Source organism: Epinephelus moara, chromosome 5, assembly GCF_006386435.1.
Source record: "Epinephelus moara isolate mb chromosome 5, YSFRI_EMoa_1.0, whole genome shotgun sequence".
NCBI classification, from domain to species: Eukaryota; Metazoa; Chordata; class Actinopteri; order Perciformes; family Serranidae; genus Epinephelus; species Epinephelus moara.
The window spans coordinates 7,678,535-7,704,031 of NC_065510.1; the positions used below are offsets into that span (position 1 = coordinate 7,678,535).

The 25,497-nt window shown below is 42.0% G+C and overlaps 1 protein-coding gene across 1 annotated transcript; it reads left to right on the forward strand.

Annotated features, from left to right (window-relative positions):
• The first annotated feature begins 2,083 nt into the window (after positions 1-2,083).
• Positions 2,084-25,140, forward strand: si:ch211-79m20.1 (transcription factor SPT20 homolog). The gene is made up of 7 exons (XM_050045264.1): positions 2,084-3,000; positions 14,424-14,526; positions 16,992-17,057; positions 17,205-17,401; positions 18,910-20,080; positions 22,861-22,996; positions 24,104-25,140. Exons 1-6 carry the CDS (start codon positions 2,929-2,931, stop codon positions 22,986-22,988), a joined length of 1,737 nt encoding a protein of 578 aa, XP_049901221.1. The 5' UTR covers positions 2,084-2,928; the 3' UTR covers positions 22,989-22,996; positions 24,104-25,140.
• Positions 25,141-25,497: the final 357 nt, after the last annotated feature.

Genomic DNA, 25,497 nt, shown 5'->3' on the forward strand with positions numbered 1-25,497 from the left:
AAATCACCCATGTCCGGGGGTTGAAAAGCTGCTGGAAACACAGCAACAGCTTCCTTCGAAAATACCCACATTCTCGAGCCTGAAAAGCAGCCGGAAAAACAGCCATGATTCGCTAAAAACCACCCATGTTCAGTGTCTAAAAGGCAGCTGTAAACACAGTGACAGACCCCCTAAAAAACATCCACATTCAGTGACTGAAAAGCTGCTGGAAACATAGCTATGAGGCCTGAAAAATCACCCATGTCCTGGGGCCTGAAAAGCTGCTGGAAACACAGTGACAGATTCCTAAAAAACACCCACAGTGGGTGGCTAAAAAGCCCGTGGAAACACAGCACCAACCTGCTCAATAATTATGACTGGTTTTATTGTTTGTTGATCCTGAACATTTGTCTGCAGTGGTCTGCAGCTTGACAGGTGTCTTGCCCTCGGTGTCACACCGTCCATCATCTCCTTTCACCTACTGATGACAAAGTCAGCTCAAATATTTTATCACTTCAGAAATATTGAAATGTACAAGACATGTAAATGTAATGTATTCATGGTTTGCAGAAATTGCACAATGCCAACATTTTCCTCTGGCGCCTGGGCTGTGGTATGAGACGGCTTTAATAATTTCAAAGCATATTCTTGGTTTCACATCTATCACTACCCCAAACTCCTTTGGTATTGTTTCTGTCTAACACTCCAACCGTTTGATGTTTGAAGACAAATCATTTTTGTGTGTCACGTGCGGTGTTGACCCCGTTGGCACAGTTGAAACAGCTGATTAGTCACTGAGTGTAGTAAAGCGATTTCGAAATGCTGTCCTGGGATTGTCCAAACTTTCTGGTCCTCTTTGTTTTGCTCTGTTTGCAAACCCCCACCCTCCAAGAACAATAATCCAAACAGATTACTACAAATGCTAGTGTGTTTTTTTGGTTGTTGTTTTTGGAAAACCATTTTCCCAGGTCTGACTCATAACTTCAAAAAAAAAAGAAGAAGCTGGAATTACTGATGATGTAATGCACTCTCTGCATTTTACATAAGAGGAGAGAAACAGACAAAGTGCTGTTTCACAACTACTATCATTGTGCTTTAAGAGGTCCTTAATATTCCTCTTAATATTATAATCCCAAAAAGATTGCTCTTTGGTTTCTGGTTTATTCAACAGTGTATTTATAGAGACCTTATCCTAATGATGCTGTCTTTGATCCAAGCGCAGACTCACAGAGAACACAACACCTCATTTCACTTGGGAGAAAAAATAATGAACCTTTCAATAGCTTTTCATTACATACATTTCACATTATTATCATGCAGATAGGGATTAATAATCCGTATTATGGCTCAAAGCTTTCCCTTTAAGAGCACCCATGGGCGCTCAGGTCTACTTGCTCCTAATAAGGAGGTGGTGAGCTCTGCCTTGAAGAGGAGAGGAACAGGGGCCCTGGTGCAAATTTGAGGACCAGAGTCAAGTCAGCCACATGTGAACTTACACTTCCGGTAAAGGGCTTAAAAATTAAAGTTTTAATTACTTAAAAATCCACATTGTCAATGTCTTTGTCATTACAGAAATATAAATTGAAAATGATATCTGAGAAGCAGAAAGTGATAAATGAACGCTTTCTTTCTGGTTTCATTTCCATAATATCCATATTAATTCCAAGGCTTAAATTCTGAGTCATATAGTGGGGCTGCTAATTCATGCCAAATCAGACCCAGTCATAAAATATTCAAGATAAAATTTAAAGTTTTTATTTATTGTGGAGTTTGTTTTAATGTTGCATATGTTTGAATACATACCTTTTTTTTTGTCTTTTCACTTTTTTTATTTTGCATAAATCACTTGAAATTATGTCAATCTGGTGTAATTACAATACACGTTTCTCTCATCCTCTACAATCTTATTTTGTCATACACATTTAATTCGTTTGTTAGTGCAACAACCCAGTTACAGAACAACTTCCACGCACATTCCAGTCTCTTCTCTTATTTTGAAAGCAAAATCGCCCCGTTTCCGGTATGATTCGCCTTTTCTCTGTTTGACTTGATGTTTGAAACTTCAGGAGGGAGGCCCTGTTTGTATGTGGAAAAGCTGCTCACCGCCCGAGACGCAACCAGAGAGAGCGCGAGGGGCGAGAGCAACCTGACCCAGCGGAGCCGGTGACACGGAGAAACACCGGGACAGGGAGCAGAGCCAGAGTGAGACATACACAGGGAGGAGCTATCGATAAGAGACACATTTAAATAAGACAGGTAGCACATTTGCAATCAAGTGCATCGCAAGTCAGAGTGAGAGTAATGTGACTTTTGCAGCGAAGCTGAATTACGCACGAGCGCGCCATTCCAAGGTGAACCAACTTTTACGCACGGACCTTTGGAGATGTTTCACTTGTGAGGAGAATGCTGCATTTTTGTCACTTCTAACGGCAATTTTGGAACAGCAGCTCGTGATCTGGTCTTTTTTGAGTGGAGTTTAGACCAGACACTGGATGCATCGAGCACTTTGGCACATTTTGACGAACCATTTTTAAAAATCACACATTTGGAGACATTCTTGGAATCATAGCAGGGGCTTACTGGGACTCTCTGATACACTGCAGACTGTTATAGTAGGAACTGCGTGGCTGCAGCCTTCGTGTATTATAACACTCTGCATTACGCACCTGTCTGTCCCACACAGTACCCTTGACGTCTCCTTTTGAGAGTTTTCAAAACAGCGCTATGGACACAGTCAGACGTCTAGCCTGCGCGTGAGTCAGCGTGAGCAAACATTCGGACAAGCGGCGCTTATAGGCAGTGACACATTTGGGGATATTTAACAGTGCGTGCTTTGCACAAGCGGCAAGCACACGACACCGGGACGAGGCTCGGTGCAGCCGGGGGATTGGACGCCGAGGTGCTAAATGCCCAGCCGGTCGCTTGCGGCTCCTCAGGCTGGGCGGCAACATGAGGTCCTGGGTCCTGCTGCTGCTGTTAGCTGCGCTCTCAGCGGCTCGTCTGCGGCTCAGCAGCGCTGAGGTAAGACCGGGAAGATGTGCCGGTAAAACATATGACCTCTAGTCGGTGAGGGGAAACTAACAGACATGGATTAGAAATTCATTTTTGCCAGTCAGTTAAATATTGATTTTTGGATGAAAGCATTATGATGTAGTGGTTAATGCAAATGTGGTGATCATTGTAAGGTAATTGATCACAATATTAATAGTTCAATTTCAGAAAAAAAAGCATGCTCTCTGACCTCTCTTATCTTATGTGATGGTCCATTTTGTCAATTTTGATTTGCAGATATCTATGTCTGTCACTTCTATGATAATATATATTGAGCCTCCACTACATCCATGGTTAAGTTGGAGGAAAGATTTCAGTGTGTGTGAGACAAACTGAGAAGGAATACATGACCAGATCCTGATTTTGGACCATTTCATGTGTCCCTGTCTTAAATTCTGTGCCTGGATCCTTTCAATGAGCTTTTACTAAACTGGCAGAGATGAGTTGCTCCAAAAAAAACCCTCAGAAAGACTGATTTCCAAAGAACCTAACAAAAAAAGGTAGTAAGTTCATGTTCTGACTCAGATGTGTGACACAGACACTGATCGCAGGACGAAGTGATTTGTTGACTGGTGAGAACTTCCTTCATTCTTAAGGAGCATTTGCCATATACTGTCCCCTGAGGTGATTCTACGAGCTGTGAGGATATTTTGTGTAACAGTTTCACTAGAAGGCAAAAAACATGTGTGTGACAGCCCGTACATCAGTTTTTCCAGTTTTTCCTCTATGACTCTGCGGCTTGTACCGAATAAGGAATCTGTTTCTCTCTTTGCGGTTGCTTTTCATGTTTCATAATAGTGATTCCCCTGAAGTGTGACAAGAAAGAGTCATTCTGTCATAGGCCGAGGGAGAAAGAGAGGGTGAGGCAGGGCCTTGGCTGGTGGCCCAGCAGCAGGAGTTAACCTACATTAACTCCTGCTGCTGCTGTTGGAATAGTGTCACAGCAGAAGACAACACCACGCTGAGGTCCTGTTGTCACTCCATTGAAATTATTCTCTCTGGGACGTATTCTTTCAGTGCTGTCTGGGCTGTTACCTTATTCTGCTCAGTGTTTCCATTCTGACACCTGTTTCTGAAGCTTGCAGCCAGCAAATAGAAGCAATATGGTTGAAAAGTCTGCACAGAACTCCAACAGAGCATCTTCTGTATGGCTAGAATTGGTCAAACTGTCTAACAGCGTTGTTCATTAATGTGTGTGAATGGTTTTGCAGCACTCATTCATCCGTCAGGTGGATGTTTATCCACTTCAGAACCTCATCTTGGCAAGCAGAGCTAATGTAACACACAGTATTGTCTTTCTTTAAGACTAAAAGATGTAATTTTTTGATATATAAGATGGCAAAGTGTCCCACCAATCCTGCTGTTCACACCTCAATTTGATCATCTCCAACCCTTGTCTACTAAAACCTAGCAGGCTGTCTCTCTTGTTAAGTTTCAGGAACAAATACTACACAGTTAGATACAGATCAACACTGTGTTATGGTTAAAAATGTAGACTTTTGTTAAGAGAAGGGTTATGATCCATGGTCTGTGGTGTCTTATGCTCTGTAAACCCAACCACCCACTCCGACCTAAGACGTTTTGAGATGACATACCAACATGTTGCTGCTTTGGCTTCTGCTTCTGACTTGTGTTACTCACCACTTAAGTAGGAATCTCACAGCATCTCTTCCTCAAAGGATCAACCTCCTGAAGCTGGTGGAACCAGAGCTTTGAGAACTCTTTGACATTCACATGATAAGAGTTCACACGGTGCAAATATGATACTACAAACACTCTATGGTGCTCATTGAGCTGCAGAGGGCGGGAGCTCAGCTCCTGCACAAGGGCACTGTGGTTGGAAACTGGCTGTCATTGGAGTTAAACCTGTGATCCTGCAGGATAATCACAGAAACTATTAGCATGTTCAGCTCAATGTGCACGGGGAGTTATGACATCTTTTGGACATCTGGCATATTTTTATAGTTAAAAGAACACTGACCCGCCATGTGACCTGAGTGTGAGTCCAACTGAGACTTGGTGACACGCTAATCCTCTTCTTGTCACAATGTTCAGTCCAGTGATGGAAAAAAAGAGACATCTTAGTTCAGTCACATCTGTCTGTGGAAAAGACTTCAGTTTGCACAGTCTCACACACACACATGCACACACACGCACACAGATTATTCAGCAAAGTCACCGCAGGTTCACTGAGGTTGATGTAATAACTACATCCAGAAAACATTATCATAGTTTATGAGGGAAAAATCCATTTCTATTTATTGTGCAGCTGTTGTGTCTGCAAGCAATCCAATCAAACCTAACTGCTTACACAATCTGTTTACAGAAACACACACACAAGCATGACTACACACACACACACACACACACACACACACACATACACACACACGCACACACACACACACACACACACTGAGAGCGTTACGGTTCATTTTCAAATCCATTTATACAGAACTGGAGTCAGATACAAACACACAAAAGCACTCACACATCAGGTCAGACCTCAGTGCTTTCATCATCTGCTGTTCAAATGCAACACACACTCACAGTGACACACACACACACACACACGCACACAGCTGATTGGTGGCTTTTGAACAGGTTGTAGTCTGACTATTGTCTCTGCAGGCGGGTTTGGATGATTCGCTGCTGCCCGGCTTGATCCATTTTACATAAGAACAACAACTAATCTGCCAGGGATTTCACGGACTTTGTGTAGCAGTGTGTGTATTTGTGTGTGTGCACACATCTGGGCGCATGGCCGGGTGTAGCTGCGCAAGTGTTAGTGGACATATGTGCTTGTGTTTTTGTGTGTGTGCAGCGGGGGTGCTGTGCCTCTGTGCATGCGTGTGTCAGATAGAAAAGCGCAGTGGCACATAAGAGTATTTGTTTGTAAGCCTCGTGTGGTGCAGTATTAGAGGAAAAATCTAGTCAGAGGCACCAGTGGACAGTTTCAAATGATATGAATAAAAATCATAAATGATAAAAGTCATGCAGATTTGTGGATCACAGTTACTTATTTTTAAAGAATAGAAAATAACTAAATCACTGGATGAAAAGGTTACAGATATGAAGTTTCAGGGCTGTGGAGAGAATGAGAAAACATGTAATCTGTGTCAGATATAACATTGCAGTGGTGAAATCAGGATAAATCAAAGATGAATGCACTGCCCGTGTTCATTTGTGTCTGTGTGTGCTTGCAATTCTTATTTTCTGTATCAATAAATAACAGTTATGATATTCTGCTGGAAGAATTGCAAATATACAATAAATTTAGAGCAGTGTTAATTAACCAGTGAGACAACACTCCGGGCTTACTCAAACACTTCTGTGACTGGCTGCGGCTTCACAGTAAAAGTCTTCTAGTGATGCCTCCTTGCTTTCAAGCTCCCAGCAGCTGGAAGGCTTTTACTTTGAAGCAGCTGTCAGCTAGCCTGGGACGTTAACTTTGATAACGAAATCAGTTTGAAAGATTGTACAGGAAGTCTAAAACAGTATAGAGAGGGTCTGAAGTACCTTCTGAATATTCCACCAACCAACCCAGAAGACCGCATAGCCTCTGAAGGACCCACAGGAGTGTTTTTAAAATGAGCGCACTTGCCAGTGGACGATAGAATAGCTCTTAAATGCCTGCTTGTGATTGCTGTTTTAAACACATAGATAACGTTGTGAAACAGTTCCAGTTGGGCCGAAACCACCTGGCTAGGTTAAGGCAACAAAACAATCATGACTTAAAATAAGTATGTTTGTTACTATAGTAATGTTCAGGAGACATATCTCACATGACGAGGGTTGAGCCGAATACTCTGATGAAACAAGTACAGATAATGTGCTTGTTATGAGTATCATATGAGTAAAATGTGTTATTATCTGTACTTGTGATAAAAGAAAATCCTCAGTTGGGTGGCTGTGTTTAATCGTGTGATGAAAAAAAATGAGCTGAAGCTCAATTCCGAGACTGTTCTTGAAATACTTTTTTCATAGGTAATAAATATTGCAACTTCTGATCAATCCATATAAATTTCAGGCTTGAAATAACAACTTCTGATGAGGCCCAACCCACTTTCAATTTTAACTCCACCCACGTCTGGCATAAACTTCACTTATTCCGAGTACGGATACAGATAATTTAGTTGGTTGAACAGATACAGACACAGATTCAGACAATGGTGTACTTGCCTATTCCTACACGTGACACATGTCAAGTGCCACATGTACGTCAACATAACATGTTACATTCATAAAATAACTAACTAACTTGTACTATGTCGCCTGACTTCCTCCTTTGCCCCCGTAATAATTATGCTGCCTTCAAATGGAACGTTTGAGCTCCACATGGGAAGCAGTGTACGCGATATGCTCGGCATTCAGGCGGTAAAAGTACTGCTGCTAGGCAACAACAACACGGACACTACTGTTGGCGTCTAGAAGCCACCAAGGCTAACAATTTAGCAAGCTAGCAAGATGGTCACATGTTGCAGGAAATGCAAAAACATAATGACGGATGGAAAAGAGAGGAATATTAACATTTTCCTCTATCAAGCAGTGTCGTTCATGGCCTTCACCACTTCTGAAAACGCCAACGAATTTGTCACAACTTGTGAACTCGGGGCTTTCAGAAAATTTCCACCCATGAGGTTATCAATATCACAAGATGGGAGTGTTCATATGGACTCTTCTCGTGAAAATGATAAACACAACCCCATTTGAAGGCAGCATTATTACTGCCAGTAGAGATCAGCGCCTAACACAAAAACATAAATATGGATCCCAATTTCTATCTGTAAAAACCATGTGGTCATATTTTGGAGAAATTACATTCTAAAATTTTCAGTATTCTTTCAGAACAACTCCTTGTGTTGCGTAGGGCTGGTTTGGTCTCAGAAATGTCAGAAATGAGTGTAAAATGGCCATCACGATTTCCTGAAAGCCAAGGTTATGTCATCAAATTGCTTGTTTTCCATTATTCCAAAGATATTTAGGTTATTGTAAGAATAAAAGAAGTAAATCATCACAGTTTAGAAGATGGAGTTGCAGGGAACATTCAGCATTTTTGCTATTTGACCAGTTGTTTCAGCTCTGGTGTTACTGATCTGTGTCTGTGCTTATTGTGGAAATCCATATTGCTGTTGTATACCTGAAGAGCTCCCTCAGGTTTTAGAGGCTTTTGGTGATCTTATGACGCACTGAGCGGGCAGAGGGGTTTACTGCCTTGCTTCAAGACTCCCAGTCTGCTCCTCTTCCTCCTCGATTATTTCCATCTCTTCTGTCCTCCTCTTTCCACTTTTCTGCTCGTCTCCTCTGTCGTCTTTCCATCCATCATCTGTACCCTCATCTCTGCAGCCGGGTGGAATCTATCGGTTCTGCTGATGTGTGTGTGTGTGTGTGTGTGTGTGTGTGTGTGTGTGAGTGTGAGTGTGAGTGAGAGGGAGAGAGAGAGAGAGAGAGAGAGAGAGAGTGAGTACCCATCGAGCTCTGCGAGTCTGTCAAGTTTATGCGACAGTATGTTGGCCATGTGCCATATCTCTGATAAAAGAAGTGTGTTGTGACAGCGCGGTGTGATTGTGAGTCACTCGTCACACACTTGGATGCAGTGTTTTTCTGTGTTTCTGTTTACTTTTTCAAGTCTGCGTCTCTTGTTGATAGCATGTTTGTATATGTATGACTGTGTGTGTGTGTGTGTGTGTGTGTGTGTGTGCGTGCAGTCAGCTGGCCCCATAATTACATTCCATTACATTCACCTTTCTCCTCAAACATTCCGCACAATCTCTTTGCCTTCCAGGCTTCCTCCAAGGCCCCATGCTGTGTGTGTTTTTGCGTGAGTGTGTGACCTGCTTGTAGATCATGACATCCTACCAGACAGTCTTCTCGCCTCAAGAGCTTAGCTACGCACGCTCACGCAGTGTAAGATATGAAACATGCCAAACTTTCCATATTGAGCAGAGAAGGCATTTACAGGCTTCACGGAGACTAAAAACAACAAGAGAGGCCTATTTTAGTGTGTGTGTGTGTGTGTGTGTGTGTGCACGTGTGTGTGTTCGATGGCAATTGAGGAACTTGTGTCAGATTTATTCTGGGTAATTTAGCTCTTCTGCTCACACCACTATTATTAGGTTGTTGTCCAACTCTTGGCCTTTTTTAAAACCAGCAGGTTGTTGTTTTGAGGAACTATTTCCTGTCTGTGTGCTCCACTCTCTAATTTCTATGTGTGTGTATGTGTGTGTGTGTGTGTGTGTATGTGTGTTTGCGATTGGCACTGTCACTGTAATGATAGCATGTAACAGAGTGAAAACTGTCTCTGTGCGAGTGTGTGAGGCTCTCTGGACAAATTGGGCGGACAGTTAAGTGGTTAAGCATCTGTATGTGAACTGGAAAAGAGGGGGCGAGTGTGTGTTTGTGTGTGCGTGTGTGTGTGTTTGCTTAACTAGGTCAGCCAATGGCTCGTGAAAGTCATCCAGGTGTCCTGAGCCACCGCCGCCCACAAAGCAGACAGACAGAGAAAGGGAGGGAGGAAGCTCGATGAAAAATGAACGTGGAGAGAGACATAACATGAAAAAGACATTTTTCGAAATAACTTCTCTCAGAAAAAACACCCAAATTATGAACAAAGATAAAATTAAATCTGCATATATATCAGTATCTTCCCCTTTAAAGAATGCATGTGCCATCTGTTTGATAGTACAGGGTTTGAGCACCAGTACTTTTATATTTGACATATGGTACAGATAAAATCTTATCTGACAGGATATTAAATTGTATATTGCGAGACATTTCAGACAATTGACACATTTACATCATCTCATACTATATGTAGTCATATTGCTTAACTCCTTTGTGTATTATTTTTGGTAATTTCATGACAAAAAAGCAGCTGTATCATTGTTTCTTATAGAATTTATTGTTTTGTCCATCATTTCTCAAAAAAATCAAAGGTACAGACACACAACACAATACACCATTAAAAATGTACAATTTTACAATGTATATGACACAATAGTGCAAAAAGGCAGGTAGGAGCAATAAATACATCTTATAAGAATAGTCGTGTTTCCTGGTACAGTCATTCTGTGTTCATTGCCTGTATGACATGGGAAATAAAGGACCTCTTACATATGTTCCAACTGGCTCTACGGACCCATCTGAGTGGAAACACCAAAAATGAAGAAAAAAAAGAGTCAAAAGTCTTAATGCTTAGCAAAGCTGCAAAATCTAGTGTATCTATGAAAAGTTATGACATACTGTACATAAAGCATATTACATTTAAAATTGAAATTCATTTATTTACTATCCATACCCTGTTAAGGGTTGTGGGGGGTGCTGGAACCTATCCCAGCTGTCATTGGGAGAGAGGCGGGTACACACTGGACAGGTTGCCAGACTATCACTACCAAGCACAACTGGAGATGGACTCACGAAGCAGACTCACAGACTCAGATGAAAGTTCAGGGTTTTTCATAAGGAAAAGATCGATACACGGGTTGTCAGTCACACAGGCAAAAGTATCCAAAAAGGACAGGCAAAAAGCGTGGTCACAAGCAAAAACGGTCAAAAACACACACAGAGGGGACACTAGGGAAACGGTAGAACTCTTACTCAAGTGTAAAGACGATCTGGCACCAAACGAGGGGAAGATACCGACTTAAATAAACTAAGACAAGGTAGACAATGCGACACAGGTGAAACACATTAGGGCGGGAAACCTGACAGGACCTGGGATCTGAAACGAGATGAGACAATGAATGCATGTTCTCCCCGTGTCAGTGTGTTTTCTCTAGGTAACTTCACGGGTCTTGACAATCACAGGGCTGAGACATAGAGACAGACAACCATTCACACTCACATTCACACCTACGGGCAATTTAGAGTCACCAATTAACCTGCATGTCTTTGGACTGTGGGAGGAAGCAGGAGTACCCAGAGAAAACCCACACTGACACAGGGAGAACATGTACAGGATGGCCTCAGCCAGTCAGTGGGTTTGAACCTGGAACCCTCTTGCTGTGACGTGACTGCGCTAACCACCACTGTGCAGTATTTTATGCACTTTCAAATTTAATACTACATAAAACACATAATTGACATATTTCCATGTCATTTTCCACATCTTTTTTTTTTTCCTCAGTTGACGTTTGACTAATGGCCTTTTAAATACTTCACTCGACTGGAGAATTAGCAGAGCATGGATTAAATGCAGGTGTTGCAGATCGGCCTTTTAATCTAATCTCTATCATGTAATACATTAACTAAGCTGTATTTGTATTGTATGTCTGGTATAATCACCCTCATTCATATCTGGATTTTACCCCCTAAAAATAATAACATTAGCTTTAACAGCGGGCTCCATAGAGTTCAGCTGAGGTTAACCGGCAGTGCACTTCATTCTCATACTACCATTCTGGGTAAACAGTAACTACGTTGTGTCTTATCAGGGCAGGGTAAGTGCCTGCAGTTGAAACCTACTTTGAATCTCTCAGGAAAGGAGGTTGTGTTTGGTTTGACATTATAGATTTTGTGTTGCATCAGGTTGAAAAAAAAGTTTGACATTAAGTGAAACAAATCACACAGAGGTATCAGAAATCTTAATAAATGCAGAAAGTGCTCAGACTGTTGATGCTGCTGATAATTTTAATGGAAAGTCACGTCACTAATAGAGCTGGCATATCAGTAATATTTTTCCATTAAAATCAATGGGAGCATCTACAGTATGGGGACATTTGCATTCATGAATATCGTTAGCAAAACCCCAAGAGGAGAAATGGGAAAGTTCTGACAGATACTCTGATACCATTAAATGAAAATTATTTTGCATTTAAATATATAAATCCTCTGACTAGCTGTTTGCTACATCAAGACTCGTTTAATCTCCGTCTTTGGGGGGTGAGCCCTGCGTACATCATTAGAGGACCCGCGTGTTTACTTGTAACACACTGTAAACATGTTATATGCATAGTCATAAATTTTGTATCATGATAGAAGTGAGCAAATGAACACTTTTACTTTTCTCTCAAAGCATCTCTGAGAGTTATCCCAAAATATTTTCTCCTCGCATTCTTAACACACCCTAATTTGTTTTGGCATCCTTCTGGCATGTGACTGCATCAAGTGATATTCCAAGTACTCCGAGATAGTATCGACTTACAGCCAACCAAAGTAAAATGTGACACAGAACGCTGAGTAATCTGCCTCTGATCTCGATAAAGAAACCACATGAGTCTTTCCCTAAATCCAACCACACTGGCTCCATAATGAATTACTGCCATGGCACTCATTAAAAGTTAATTAAATGTCACATCCCTTTTATTTTATCGAGCCATAATTAAATGACTTAGATTACTTAGTGGTATCGATGATTTCACAGTAAACGCAGTGCAACTTTCAACGAACAATCTCGACCAAATCTGGGTTTTAATACAAGATATTGATCTTTTCTCCATGTCTGGTGCTAAAGCGTTAAACTGAAATAACACTGAGAGAACGACTGTGTGCGAGACAGAGAAAGTGAGAGGCTAATTTGCCGAGTTACAGCGGGAGCAACTGCGGTGTTTGTGGGTAAACAGACAGGGAGAGAGTGACAACAGCAGCAACAAACACCAATCACAACCATCATTTCCTCTGCAGGAGGAAGTGAAACTGGAGCAAGTGTTGACTGGAGATGGAGAAATGAGATATTATACATCAGCCCTGTTTCTCTGCGTCTCTCTCTCTGTTCACTAATCTCTTTTCTCTCTCTTACACTTTGCTTTTGATTTTTCAGAATTATAAAAAAAAACAGATGAACTTTACAAAACAAGTTCTGCAAAGATTTATAAAAATATCCTCCTGTTTATGTAACTATTAAGAGATATTTGCATATAACGTGATTCAGTGGCTGCCTTAGTGGTAAAAACAACGTGACCATGACGTTTACAAGCACAAAATATTCAGCTTTTTGCCCCTATGCCGAAAAAGACAATATTCCTACTAAGCTGTTAACATGGCTAATAAAAATGAATATTTCACAAGTAATTCTGTTTACATGCAGTCGTGCCTATTTGGCTTAATGTGCCCTAACATATCGATTATCATATGGAAAAGTGGAAGGGCTGGAGCTGCTCGTCCCATTTTGCTTCTTTGTGTCAAAATAGGATTTGTTCAGAGTTTTCAAGCGGCGGCGAACGCAGTCTCCCACTTTCAATTCCCTCAATCACCTTCTCGCAAACGTCGGCATTGCGATATTTGTGCACATCCAAAAACCTGTTTATGGCTGTAGTTCCTAGGCTACTTAGTTTGTGAGGTGTTTCGATTTTGACTCATGTTCCTGTTCCTTTTCCACAGCACTCATATGAGGAAGGGAGAAAGTTAAACGTGGTTTATTGAGAATACAAAAAAGAGTCCTTGCAAAATTGCATCTTGTATGGTCCACTATCGACTCAGTGTCTTATTTCTATATTCTCACACATTACTCGTTATTTCACTTCAACACTGTGTAACACGATCAAAAACTTATTACGATCCAAACCAACACAAACTTCACATCGTCTGTTACGCACAACGTTGTCCACAATCTCATTTTTGTCTGGTGTAAAATAACTTGTGCCTGTATTCTAACACATAAATAACGTAAACCTAAATTAACTGTAGCATGGCCCAATAACATACACTGCTTAAGATATACAGAAACTGTTGCGTAATCTTTAATACCATCAGAACCTATATGATATGTTATATCAACCAGAAATGTGGGCTTTTATTTTGGGCATGCATCTCTACCCCAACCTTGTAACTACTGCAGAGTTGGTTTGTGTACAACATGCAGAGCTGACCAGGCTGTGTGCTGAAAACTGTGGTTAAAAACCCCAACTGAGATGCATATTCCAAACATGCTACTGTATATACATGTCCAAAGGATGCTACTGAAATCTGGATGATCCTGGCACATCCCATATCTCAATTAGAATGACTATATTTGGGAAAAGGCCTTATTCAGAGTATCCAAATGGAATATGCTGTGAACATGACTCGTGTCCAATTTGTTATATTTTCATATTCACAATAATAATGGAAAATTATTGTGCATGTAAATGTAATCATTATGATTTTATGGATTGATGGGGACCACCTGAATGCCCCATTAAACAACTGATGGTGCACAATAGATTTCAGAGTACTGAGGGCTTCAAAGCACGCTGTGCATTGGTTGTGTTCTCGGGATTCAAACAGGAAATGGTTGCCATTTTTTGGCTGCTCAGGACAAGTCCGTCCATTATGATGTATTTGTTCTAGAGACACAGCTATTGAATCTGTTCACTCTGATAACATCTCAAACTTTATTGGCATAGCTTGCAATAACAGTTGTTTTCAAGGTAAAGTTAAAAAATGCATTACAACTGTTTGTGTGTGTATGTGCACAGGGTGATCCGCTTCCTTCGTCGCTGGTCGACCTGGTGAGCAACTCTCCCATCTCCTCTGTGGACGACCTGAAGCTGCTGCTGCAGCAGGAGACCAATGCAATAGGTACTAATGACCACCACACACACACACACACACACACACACACAACACAGACGTGGAGGAGGTAAGCATTTGGGTGTGTCTACAGAGGCCTGAAGAGATAGGAATGCAGTAAGGGAGAGCATCAGTGCACATGCCAGGCACCATGTTAAGGCAATATTTACCCGAGACAGCAGCAAGAATGATGAACCAGCTTGATGAGAGAGAGAGAGCGTGTGTGTATGTGTGTGCGTGTGTGTGTGTTGCTGTGACCTTGGTGTGTTTTGGACAAACCGAGACACAGACAGAGAGAAACTTCCAGCACAAGGTCACTGCATTGTTCTCTCGCTCTGGATTCCTCTCCATGTTGTGAAATATGGATGTGTGTGACAGAAAGAGACCACCAGCCCCCCCCCCCCCCCCCCCCCATGCCTCCACCCCCCAAAACAGAGTCCAAACAAACAGAAACATGCAGCTAGGCGGGTGATTAAAAAATTCATTAATCTTATCCCTCTGAAGAACCAAGTCACACATACATATATTAATAGACAGCCCTTTGATCATTCCATGTGCATAAATAACACGCTGACATAACAGCGACCACAGAGAGGAACCAACAGAGGGAACGATCCTCAGAAACAGGGCACGAGGAAGTGACTCAAAGTGTGTGCTTTTATCAAGAAACTTTTTTTTATTTATTTTTTTTTGATGATGCCTGTGAGTTTCGAAGCTTTAGAAAGTTTCTCGCATATTTGAGTTGAAGCTGCAGATAAACACGTATTTTACGGATCTTTTTGTTGTAGTGTTCTGTTTGTGTCCAGATTTTGACACCATAAATGTTGTGTTTTTAGCCATGCTAGAAACACGCATGTTGACGTTGGCATTTAAAGGTCCAGTGTGTAAGATGTGGGGATTTAGTGGCATCTAGTGGTGAGGATTGCGGATTGCAACCAGCTGAATCTTTTCCCAGGAGGTTTTTACTGGGAACCAAATTATTCGCAGAGGTCTCTTCCTCTCCAAAACAAGCGCACCTGGCGATTTAAACCAGTAAAAATACTGAGTAAAGCGGTATCATGTTACAAATCAGTGTTTCTCCGATGCTGTTTGGCATGTTGGAGACAGACCCCTAACTGAGCACCTGCAAATGTATGATCTGTGCTCACCTTTTTTCTCCTATAACTTAAGTTCCAGATATTTATGAGGCTTTTACTGGGAGCTGAATTATCTGCAGAGGTCTCTTCCTTTCCAAAACTAATGGACCCAGTGATTTAAATTAGTAAAAACACAGAATAAAGCGGTTTCACATTAAAAAAAATGGTGTTTTTCCAATGCTATTGGTGGTAGGGCCTGCTAACTATAGTAGTCTACTGGAAAACGTGAATGGCCCTATGTAGAGCTAGTGTTTGGTTTGTCCATTCTGGGCTACTGTAGAAACACGGTAGTGCTATAGATGAGGACCTGCTTCCTATGTAAATATAAACAGCTCATTCTAAGGTAACAAAAACACAACAGTTCCTATTTTCAGCTAATTACACACTAAAGAAAACACACTCATATCATATTCCACTTCTGCCAATATATCTCCCGAAATCCTACACACTGGACCTTTAACTCAAAGCACCCATGAGCCTAAGTGCAGCCTTGGAGAGCTGCTAGCATGGCAGTCTCTCTTCAATTAGTAGTTTCTTCTTTTTGAGGTACGCTAAGTTTTTCCTGTGTTTTATCACCATGCAAACAAAAACGTGACCATGCAAACTTAAAGCACACCATGAAAAGATAGGATTTACTGTGAGTTGCAGTTACATCACAATTCTTATTCGCTGGCTGGCTTTAACAGAATCAAATGGGTCACATGTTAATACATGAAAGAGGAAGAAAGGATCAAGTCTTACAAAACATTCAGACACAGATAAATACACAGATAAAATTAGAAAGTAGCTTCTGAGAACAATAAGAAAATGTTCTCTCTCTGCACCAGGCAGTTAATTAGGGCTAACAGGCAACACTTTGTGCATCTTGTGCACACTCACACACACACAGTGACTAAAAGCAATCCACACCAGGGATATAATTAGGACTAAGGGGCAACAGTATGAAATAACGACATATGTAAGAGGGCAAACACACACTCACAGATCTGCACACGAGCTATATTTAACAACTCATATCTCTCCTCAACAGTATTCTTGACAGCACGGGGACAAATTGTGGCAGAAAATAGCCTAATTGTTTTACCGGGAGGAGAAAAAATGGCTTCCTTTGTGCAGTGAACAATGAGCTTTGCTAAAAACTGCCCTAACGGCCTCACATGCTTTCAGATTTCTGTCGTCGCTTGTGAAAGTGGTGCTTGAATGTTGCCTTGTTTTCAGATAAAAGTTGGAAGGTATTAAGTTGACTTTATTAACTCTTTGTTTGTGTTTTTGTCTCACTCTCTCCTCTCTTATCTCTCCCACTTCTAATCTCCCCTCCTCCCCCGTCTTTTCGTGCAGAAGAGGAAGAAGACGAGCATGATTTTCTCACAAACCACACCCATGGCCGATATACTAGAAGTCTTGGTAGGTTTCCGCATCTATTTGTGTCCCTTCCTGTGTCTTTTTCTGTCCGTCTGCTTCTGCCATCTGTCTCTCAACACTTCTCATGCCATTTCTACCAAAAATCCCTCTCTTATTCTCTTCCTTCTCCCTCCTCTTTTACCCTACCAGTGGAGGCGCAGCCGGCCCAGCAGGCGGCGTGTAAAGTTCGGACAGAGGTGATGGAGGTGACAAGGTCCATGCTGGACCGCCGTAATGCCAACTTCCTGTTATGGCCACCCTGCGTGGAGGTGCAGCGATGTTCGGGCTGCTGCAACACCAGGCTGCTGCAGTGTGTTCCCATTCTCACCTCCAGCAGATACCTGCAGGTACACAGTGCACACAGATGCCATGAAAAAGCTTTAGAGGTGCTGTTACCATTGTTACCATTAGACAGAGCTGGGTAAGCTGTTTCCCCGTGTTTCTAGTCTTAATGCTAAGCTAACAGGCTAATGGCTTAAGCTACATATTTACCATACAGACATGAGAATAGAAAATGTTGTCATCGTGCATTTTAGGAAGACATCAAGTGTTCATTTCCCAATACATTTTTAACATTTTATGATAACGACCATTAAAAACTGGTTAATTGATAGTTAATTAAACTTCAGTTAAAGAAGTATTTCTATGCAGTCTATGCAGAAGAAAGACGCAAATACTTTTGAAATAAGCAACACAGTAACATTATATTGGTTCATGTGATCAGCACTGCTTAGTGTTACCCTTGAATCTCAGTTTTTTCAGCCTCTGCTTGTATGGAGGAACCAGTACGGTGCCCATTTCTTCACAAATTCTCATATTACAGCCAAACAGTGCACTACAATATGTCACTAAAGACATTTTTATACAAAAATGCAGAAGTACAACCTCTAGTTTGAGCAACAGTCCCGTGGATGTATAAAGAGACCTGGATACAGCGTTGGAGACAGGGCCCTGTTAATTCCTATAAAGTTTATCAGGGGCACATGAAGCCAAAAACGTTTAACTGCCACATATTAAATTACCTGGATGATCGGCACTGCTTTTACTCTTCTCTTCTAGACTTTTTAAAAGTTATCAGACCAAATGGATCAAATCCTGATAGTGAAACACATCATTTTATGGAGGTTGTGACACTCAAAAAAATGTATCCGCTGATTTAGACGTCTTTTTCCCAATGAAAGTCCATGGGGAAAAGTCTTTTTGGGCCCAGTTAATAACAATTAACTGAAGTTTAATTAACCATAAATTTACCATATTTTAATGATAGTATTATAAAAGGTAAAAGGGTAGTTGTTCTACAGGTATGAAGTGTTTTATTTAATATAACACATAACAGAAACCCAGTAAATCATGATAGTGATTTTGATTGTCAGGTCACATCAACAGTAATAAGCCCTGTGTTGTCATTTTAATACCATTGCTTCAAGGGATGATTTGCACACTTGGGTAGACACTGCAAAATAATAAGCAGAACCTAATTCTATATATGTATACACATGATGTTGCTTTGAGAACGAGTAATCAAACACTGCTTTGTTCAGCAAATTATACAGCAGAGGTCTTGGCACAAAGCCGTCAAATTTCATGGAATTGTTAGCTTGTCTGGAAACGTCTTCAACCAGTCGTATTATTTTGCTGCTTGTTGCAACAGGCGTCACTGCACATGCACAGCCACAGTATGTTTGTTTAAATGAAAGAAGCTGATTGAAGAAATTGATTTGTAGGAGTATGCATAGTTTCTGTGGGATTTTTTTTTTTCTATCATGTCTGGACCCAAAACTACATCAGTGATTCAAACTTTATGTGGATCAGATTTTGTGTGCTAAGGTTTTTGATTTTTCTTCTTCTTTTCCAGGTGATAAAGATCCAGTATATAAACAGGAAGGCTCACTATGACAAAGCCATCATCTCAGTGGAAGACCACGTCAGCTGCAGGTGCCAACCTTCCACATCTTCCTCGTCCTCTTCGTCCTCCTCTTCCTCCTTGACTGTTCCCATCCCTCGCTCCGCCACTCAAAGCAACCCCAACCCTGCTCCACCACAGCAGCAGCCTCCCCCATCTTCCCACCTTCCGCTGCCCCACCCCCGCACCGTCCACCCCGCTCCACCAAAGACTCATGCTTCCAAGGCCGACCTCCATCGCCACGACGACCTGAAGCATAACCAGCAGCACTACCACCCTGAGGAGCGTGAGCCAGTGGCGAGGCAGTGGCAGCAGGGCAGCTACACCCAGCTGGTGCACTGGACGCAGCCCAGGGTGCACCAGGCGCCCACGCACATGCAGCCGGGGGCACACCAGCCGATTGCTGGGGTGCTCGGGTCGGTCAGCAGCTGGCCATCTGAAGCGAGGGCAGAGCATAGCATTATGGGAAGTACACCGCAGGTTGGGCATGGGAGCGGGTACGACGGGAGCAGGGAGGAAGGGGGCGTGCATGTAACAAAGAGCGGTGGGGAGGTGCATCATCCAGATCACATGCAGAGGCAGCAACAGTTGTTACAGCATCAGCAAAGACAGCAGTTTCAGCAGCAGTATCAGTATCATCATCAGCCGCATTATCCACAGCAGTTCAACCACAGAGGAGCTGAAGACCAAGAGCTGAGGACACAATATCGACTCAACACTCCCCAATCAGACAGCGCCTCTCCACCTGACAGCCCAACGCAGCCACCCCAGTTAGAACAACCCCCCACCCCTCCTCTGACCACCATTCAGAAAGACTCAGTGACCAGCCAAAAAATAACAGAGGTCACAAAACACAAACAGACTGAGGCTGTAACAACCAGTCATAAAGAAGGGAAGGAGAGGGAGGAGAGTGGGTCGGCCAATAGTGGAGACTCTGGCGGGGCCGAGCTGGCCAATCAAGGGAATGAAAAAGACTCAAAACTGACCAGCACGGTCAGTCATTTAACAGAGGAGGAGAGGAGACAGAAAGTTCTGGAGATGGTACAGAGGGAACCGGATCCACAGACTCATCTTCATCCGCATCATCCTCAGCAAAGACCAAAGCCGACATCATTTAAAACAGGTACGGCGCAGCTGTGTGAGAATGGAAGTTTGTGTGGATGAAAGTTGGTTTTAAAGGTCACTGGTTATATTTGCCAAATGTATTTTTTCATCAGGTGATCCAAAAAATAAAGATTGGACCTTCAGGTTGTGAGAGAGGCAGTGCAGTATTTAGTATAATAGGTGAAAATTAAGGTAGCAGAGGTCGAGATATCCTGACTTGTAGTCCCTATAGGCCAAGATCCACTGGATCCTACATTGCCCATAATGAAAATCAGTTAGACCCTCCCTGACAGCAAAAAAATGAAGACCACAATTGAAAAAAAGAGACTCAGAGTGTACCACATTTGTAAAATTGTCATTTTTGCAGCTGTGAAGCCTATACTGATTAAGGGTGCTTTCAGACCTAGAGTTGTTTTGCTTTGGTCTGAATCAGGGACTAATTTTGTTACGAAGTTGCATAATTGCCTAGAGTTGGTTCGTGTTCTCACGGCAGCATTTACAAGCGGACCAGATCAAATGCCTTGCGTGAGAAAGCTGCTCTTGATTGGTCAGAATTTCCATGTGGGAAAAATCCAGGAAGTAAACAAAACGTTGAAGAAGAGTACACTTGCAAGATAAATGTGACACTTTCTAATGTCACAATGGAGGGACAACTACGCAGGTTGATTTTAGCGCTGCTCATCGTGGACTATATTGCTGTCATTGTTCATTTTAGTCAAACCATACAGTTTGAAAACGAGGCGCGGCTCCAACTAGAAAACAATGTTTTGATGCATTGGATGTGCTGAATGTGCATATTAAGGCAGTACAGGAGGAGGTGCACATTAATAATCCTCCAGGACTGTAACATGCTCATGTTTAACCCAAACAATGTGTCATGTGACTGCAGTTGCTTCACATCCAGTTCAGAACACGTTCTCACCACAAACAAACTGCACCAGAGTTTGTTTGTAACCGAACCGAGACCACTTCTTCAAGAAGGTCTCGGTTCGGTTGTTTTGGTGCACACCTGAGTGTGATTGCTGTGTTCACACCTGGCCAAACGAGCCGCAGTCAGGGGGCAACAAACTTGAGTTTGATTGAACCAAACCGAACAAGGCAGGTGTGAAAGCACCCTAAGAGTAAAGGATGAATTGTCATTTAGCTCAGTCCAGTCAAATCTGATTAAGGGTCATCAACAGATTTCCAAACAGTAGCGACAGCTGCATAATAATCAAAATATTGTCAAAGTCACCATATGGGCAAGTGCAATAAATCCAATGCAGTTTTTTTGATAAAGGTAAACTGTGTCACAACATACCACTATAAATGAAGTACTGTGGTGCTACACATATGCCCCGGCCTACAAATCATATTTTAGGTGTAAGGTAACCTGTTTGTTTGGTATAGACCACAAAAAACACTGATTTTTATATTTTTTTCCAAGTGAAAATGAAATGCAATATCTGTCAAAATAATCGCAGTATGATTTTTTGCATATATCGTACAGCTCTATTTTAAACTTCATGTCCCAAGTTAACAAAACATCTCCACAAAGGCTTTATATCACAAATATGATGTCCCAAGCCCAATCTGAGATGACTCTGATGACATAACTATGACATCATCAGGATTGTTTCCTCAAACTAAAGAGAGCTCCTTTCAGATGCACAGAATACATTATGCAACTGCTCTCATAAATATGACCCTTCATTACAAGTGGCCCTTTAAAAGTACTAGCAGGAAGGCCACTTTGTTTTCACAGAGCACAACTGTCTCTCCAAGATTAGCAAAAGTTTGTGCAGCACTGGATGCACGACACGGACACGCAGAGTGGCGGACGTGTATTACGATCGCTGCCCTTGTCAAATTTAATGCAAGTCAGACAGAAGAGTAACCACCTCCTCTACAGCTACGCTCCAGCAGTCACGTGTGTATTGTTAGAGCATCTCTTGTAATTTTAGCTTTTTATGTATGAGAGAATCAGTGGGAGAGTTTCCCATGCAGGAAGCAGCCCCACTGTGCACGTATGACTAAACATCATGGCCACATGTGTCCTGCTATTCTTCCTCGACCCCCCAAGAGCTCTGTAGTGAGAGAGCATGACTTCCCACTGTTTCATGTTTGACTTAAACCTGCAGGCAGTCACAGGCTTTGTTACGCAGACTTCAAGGTTATCAGCTGACCTTCGGAGTGCAGTTAGAGCCACTACAGGAGCTACGCCCCTGTGTTCACAGTACTACACACTGCTGTTGATGATATCAACTGTTGTTCATGTGATGCATTTGTAACTTGGTTCCTTTTTTTAAATTCATTTTATGTTATTATGCATTTTTCTGTTAGTTATTTTTGTTTTTTCTCCTCTGTGTGTTTGTTTATGGTCCTCCAGTGACAGTATCGAGTTCTCATATCTAAATGACAAAGACACAGCAGCATTACTTGTTCAACCATGTTTGGCCTAAAGTACTTGATTAAGTAAAGATTGCCTTCATGATAAAGAAGAAACCAGTATTAACAGTAGCTACTCAGTGGGCCACAGAACTAAGCCCCCAGGTCAAAGTCAGATGCTTGGCGTCACACTTCCTCCTGCTTTGCTGTTTTTTTATGAGCCGTTTGTACAAATGACCAGTATTGTGAGCTTCCTGAGGACAGTCGTATTATTCATTTGCTAATCTTTGTCACACATGACATTCTTAACACTTATCAGATTTCGGTGTTCCTTTGGGAAAGATGTGAGCTGCGTTTTAAGTTCCTCAAAAAAAGACTCACTGTTAACTTTTGTATTGACAGTGTCCTCTGCCTTATCTTTGTTTCTTTCAGCCCTCTCCACGGTGGCTCCCATCCCGCCCGCACCCCGTCGGGCCCCGTTCCGTCCAGCCTCGCCTCGCCGCAGGAGGAAACACCGCAAACGCATCAGCAAAGCAGCCATCAGAGCCATGATCATGTAGAGCTGCAGGTAAGAGATTGGGCCTGAGAGATGGAGGGAGGAGTGATAATCCATATCTTGTAACCTGAGGCAGGTTGGGGCATAATGAGAGAAAACATTGAGCATAGCGTTAGTTCAGGCAGGACACGATGTGAAACTCAGCTCACGTCCCAGCTACATCAGCTGATCTCAAACAGCCCAATCAACTGATGGAGCAGCTGATTGATGGAGGGGAGTCAGCTGGTAGATCACATGATTCCTTTCTATGCAACCCATTGGCAGATCTCATTCATGGCGCCCTATTTAAACTGCTCTGGCCTGCCTACTGTTGCTGCTTCCTCAGCAAGCTGCTTTGCAACCCGCCTCCACCCCAGCTCCTCCTTTTCATGCTGTGTCTGACTTATCAATGTCATTTCTGTTTGTCATTGATGCTGCCCTGTTCTGTTCCTGGGGGGTCTTTGCTGCTGCTCTCCCTGCCTTAGGCTTTCCATGTACGCGCATGGAAGGGCAGGGAGGTGTGCTCTCTGCCTCAGGCTTTCCTTGTTTGCACGTGGAAGGGCAGTGAAGTGTGCTCTCTCTGACTTAAAGCTTTCCGTGTAGGCTTTCTGCGTAGGCCCGAAGAAAGGCAGAGAGGCCCCAGAACAGAGCCATACTGCCAAATATAATACTGCAAATAGAAATGAAGTTGGGGACTTGGGATTATCATCAGAGTCATCTGTGCCATCAGTCATCTGATTCCTATAGCATATTACCTGACCTCTGACCTTATTGGAGTACAGAGAAAAATGTAATTATTTATCATGAGTGAGACAGAAATCCCTTTTAAAAAATATATTTTTACTGTAATTTAAAATATTTACCTCGAAAATGGAATAGCAAACTAAGTCTGCGATTCACCTGCAGCTTAACAATAAGTTTCTTGCCGCAGTCAAAGTTTTTTTTACTACTTTACCAACAAACAATCATCATTTCCACAGAAGCATGGAGGTGAAATGAAAAATATATGTACAGAATTTGTGTTTGTGGAGGGAGAGTACCACTAGTGACAACAGTCATTTGTGACAAAGTAAGACGAATTTATTTATGAATGTATAAATTAATTGAAAATAACCTTATTATTTTCTCTTTTCCTGACAGGAAATGGTAAAGCTAACCAAAAGCCAGACACATTGCACCAAAGGAATAAGGAGAGACAAGAAACATGGGATTCTTGAATGTGGGATGATTGACTCTGTGAACGGATGCTGAGAAATCAACAGAGGTGATGGGACAGCTTTAAAGAAAGTCACCTTTCCTGCTCCAGAGCTGCCGCAGGGCGTCCAGCTTCATGGATATAATAAAAGTGCAATCTTATGAACTCTTTGGAATGGAGGATATCTGTCACACTAAACACTGGATTTCATTTGTTTGAACAAACATTAACCTGGATCGATGGAAGCTTATCAGACGCCCAAAGCTAGACTGGTGGTCTCTTCTTGCAGTTGGCAGCCATTGATTGGCCGCTTAAACACTTTTGACTTTGAGCTCAACTACTGATTGGCCCACAAATGAAGAACTGAACTATGACTTGGACTCAGAAGTCATAATTAGGGGCTAAATGTGGAGCTCAAGACGAAACTGGAGACGTGGAGAACTGGATTTCTACACATGGGACGATAACTGGAAACTGGAGAGTGCAGCTCAGGCCTCAATGCCAAACATTACTGTTATCCTACAATGTCTGAATCTAACTTAATCTAACACTGGAGTAGCCATACACTGATCATACTACATTTACTAGAGAAGTGCTCGACCGTGTACTGTAGCTTAATGTACTGGAAAATATCGATAACTTGCTCATTTTGTACTACTGCCAGATCAAAATGGAATAACAACCGAATGCCTGCCTAGATAACATGCTATGAATATCCACATTAAAGCAAGTCTTAAAGACCTGGCTTTTAGAGATCGCTGTGAGCCAGCTATAGCCAACACTGTATGTATAAATGCTTTTAGAAAAATGATTCGGGGGGAAAAAAAAGAAAAACTTTATTTCTTAACTTATTTAAAAAAAGGAGGATATGAAGTCCTCCAGTTCTCAAGTGTAATTATTGTTGCAGACATGTTTCAGATTATAATTATTGGTTGTACAACTGTTGCTGTTATGAATGTTATTTTTAATAAAAAAATAAAAATGTTCAACGAATATAAAGTTTGTGTGTCCACCTGTTTCAGATGATGTGTACATGTTTGCGTGCGCATGGATGTCTGTGTGATTAAAGGTCCAGTGTGAAAGATTTTGGGGGATTTAGTGGAATCTAGTGGTAAGGACTGCAGAGTGCAACCAACTGAAACGTCTCTCGGTTAGAATTCACATTACAAATCAGTGCTTCTCTGATGCTGCTTGGCACATCGAAGATGGCCAACTAGCCTAGCACATGCTAATATGTGGTCACATTTTTTCTTAATAACTTAAGATCTAGATGTTCAGGAAGTGTTTACTGGGAGCCAAATTAGCGGTTGGTCTCTGTTGCTTGGCATGCTGGAGAAGG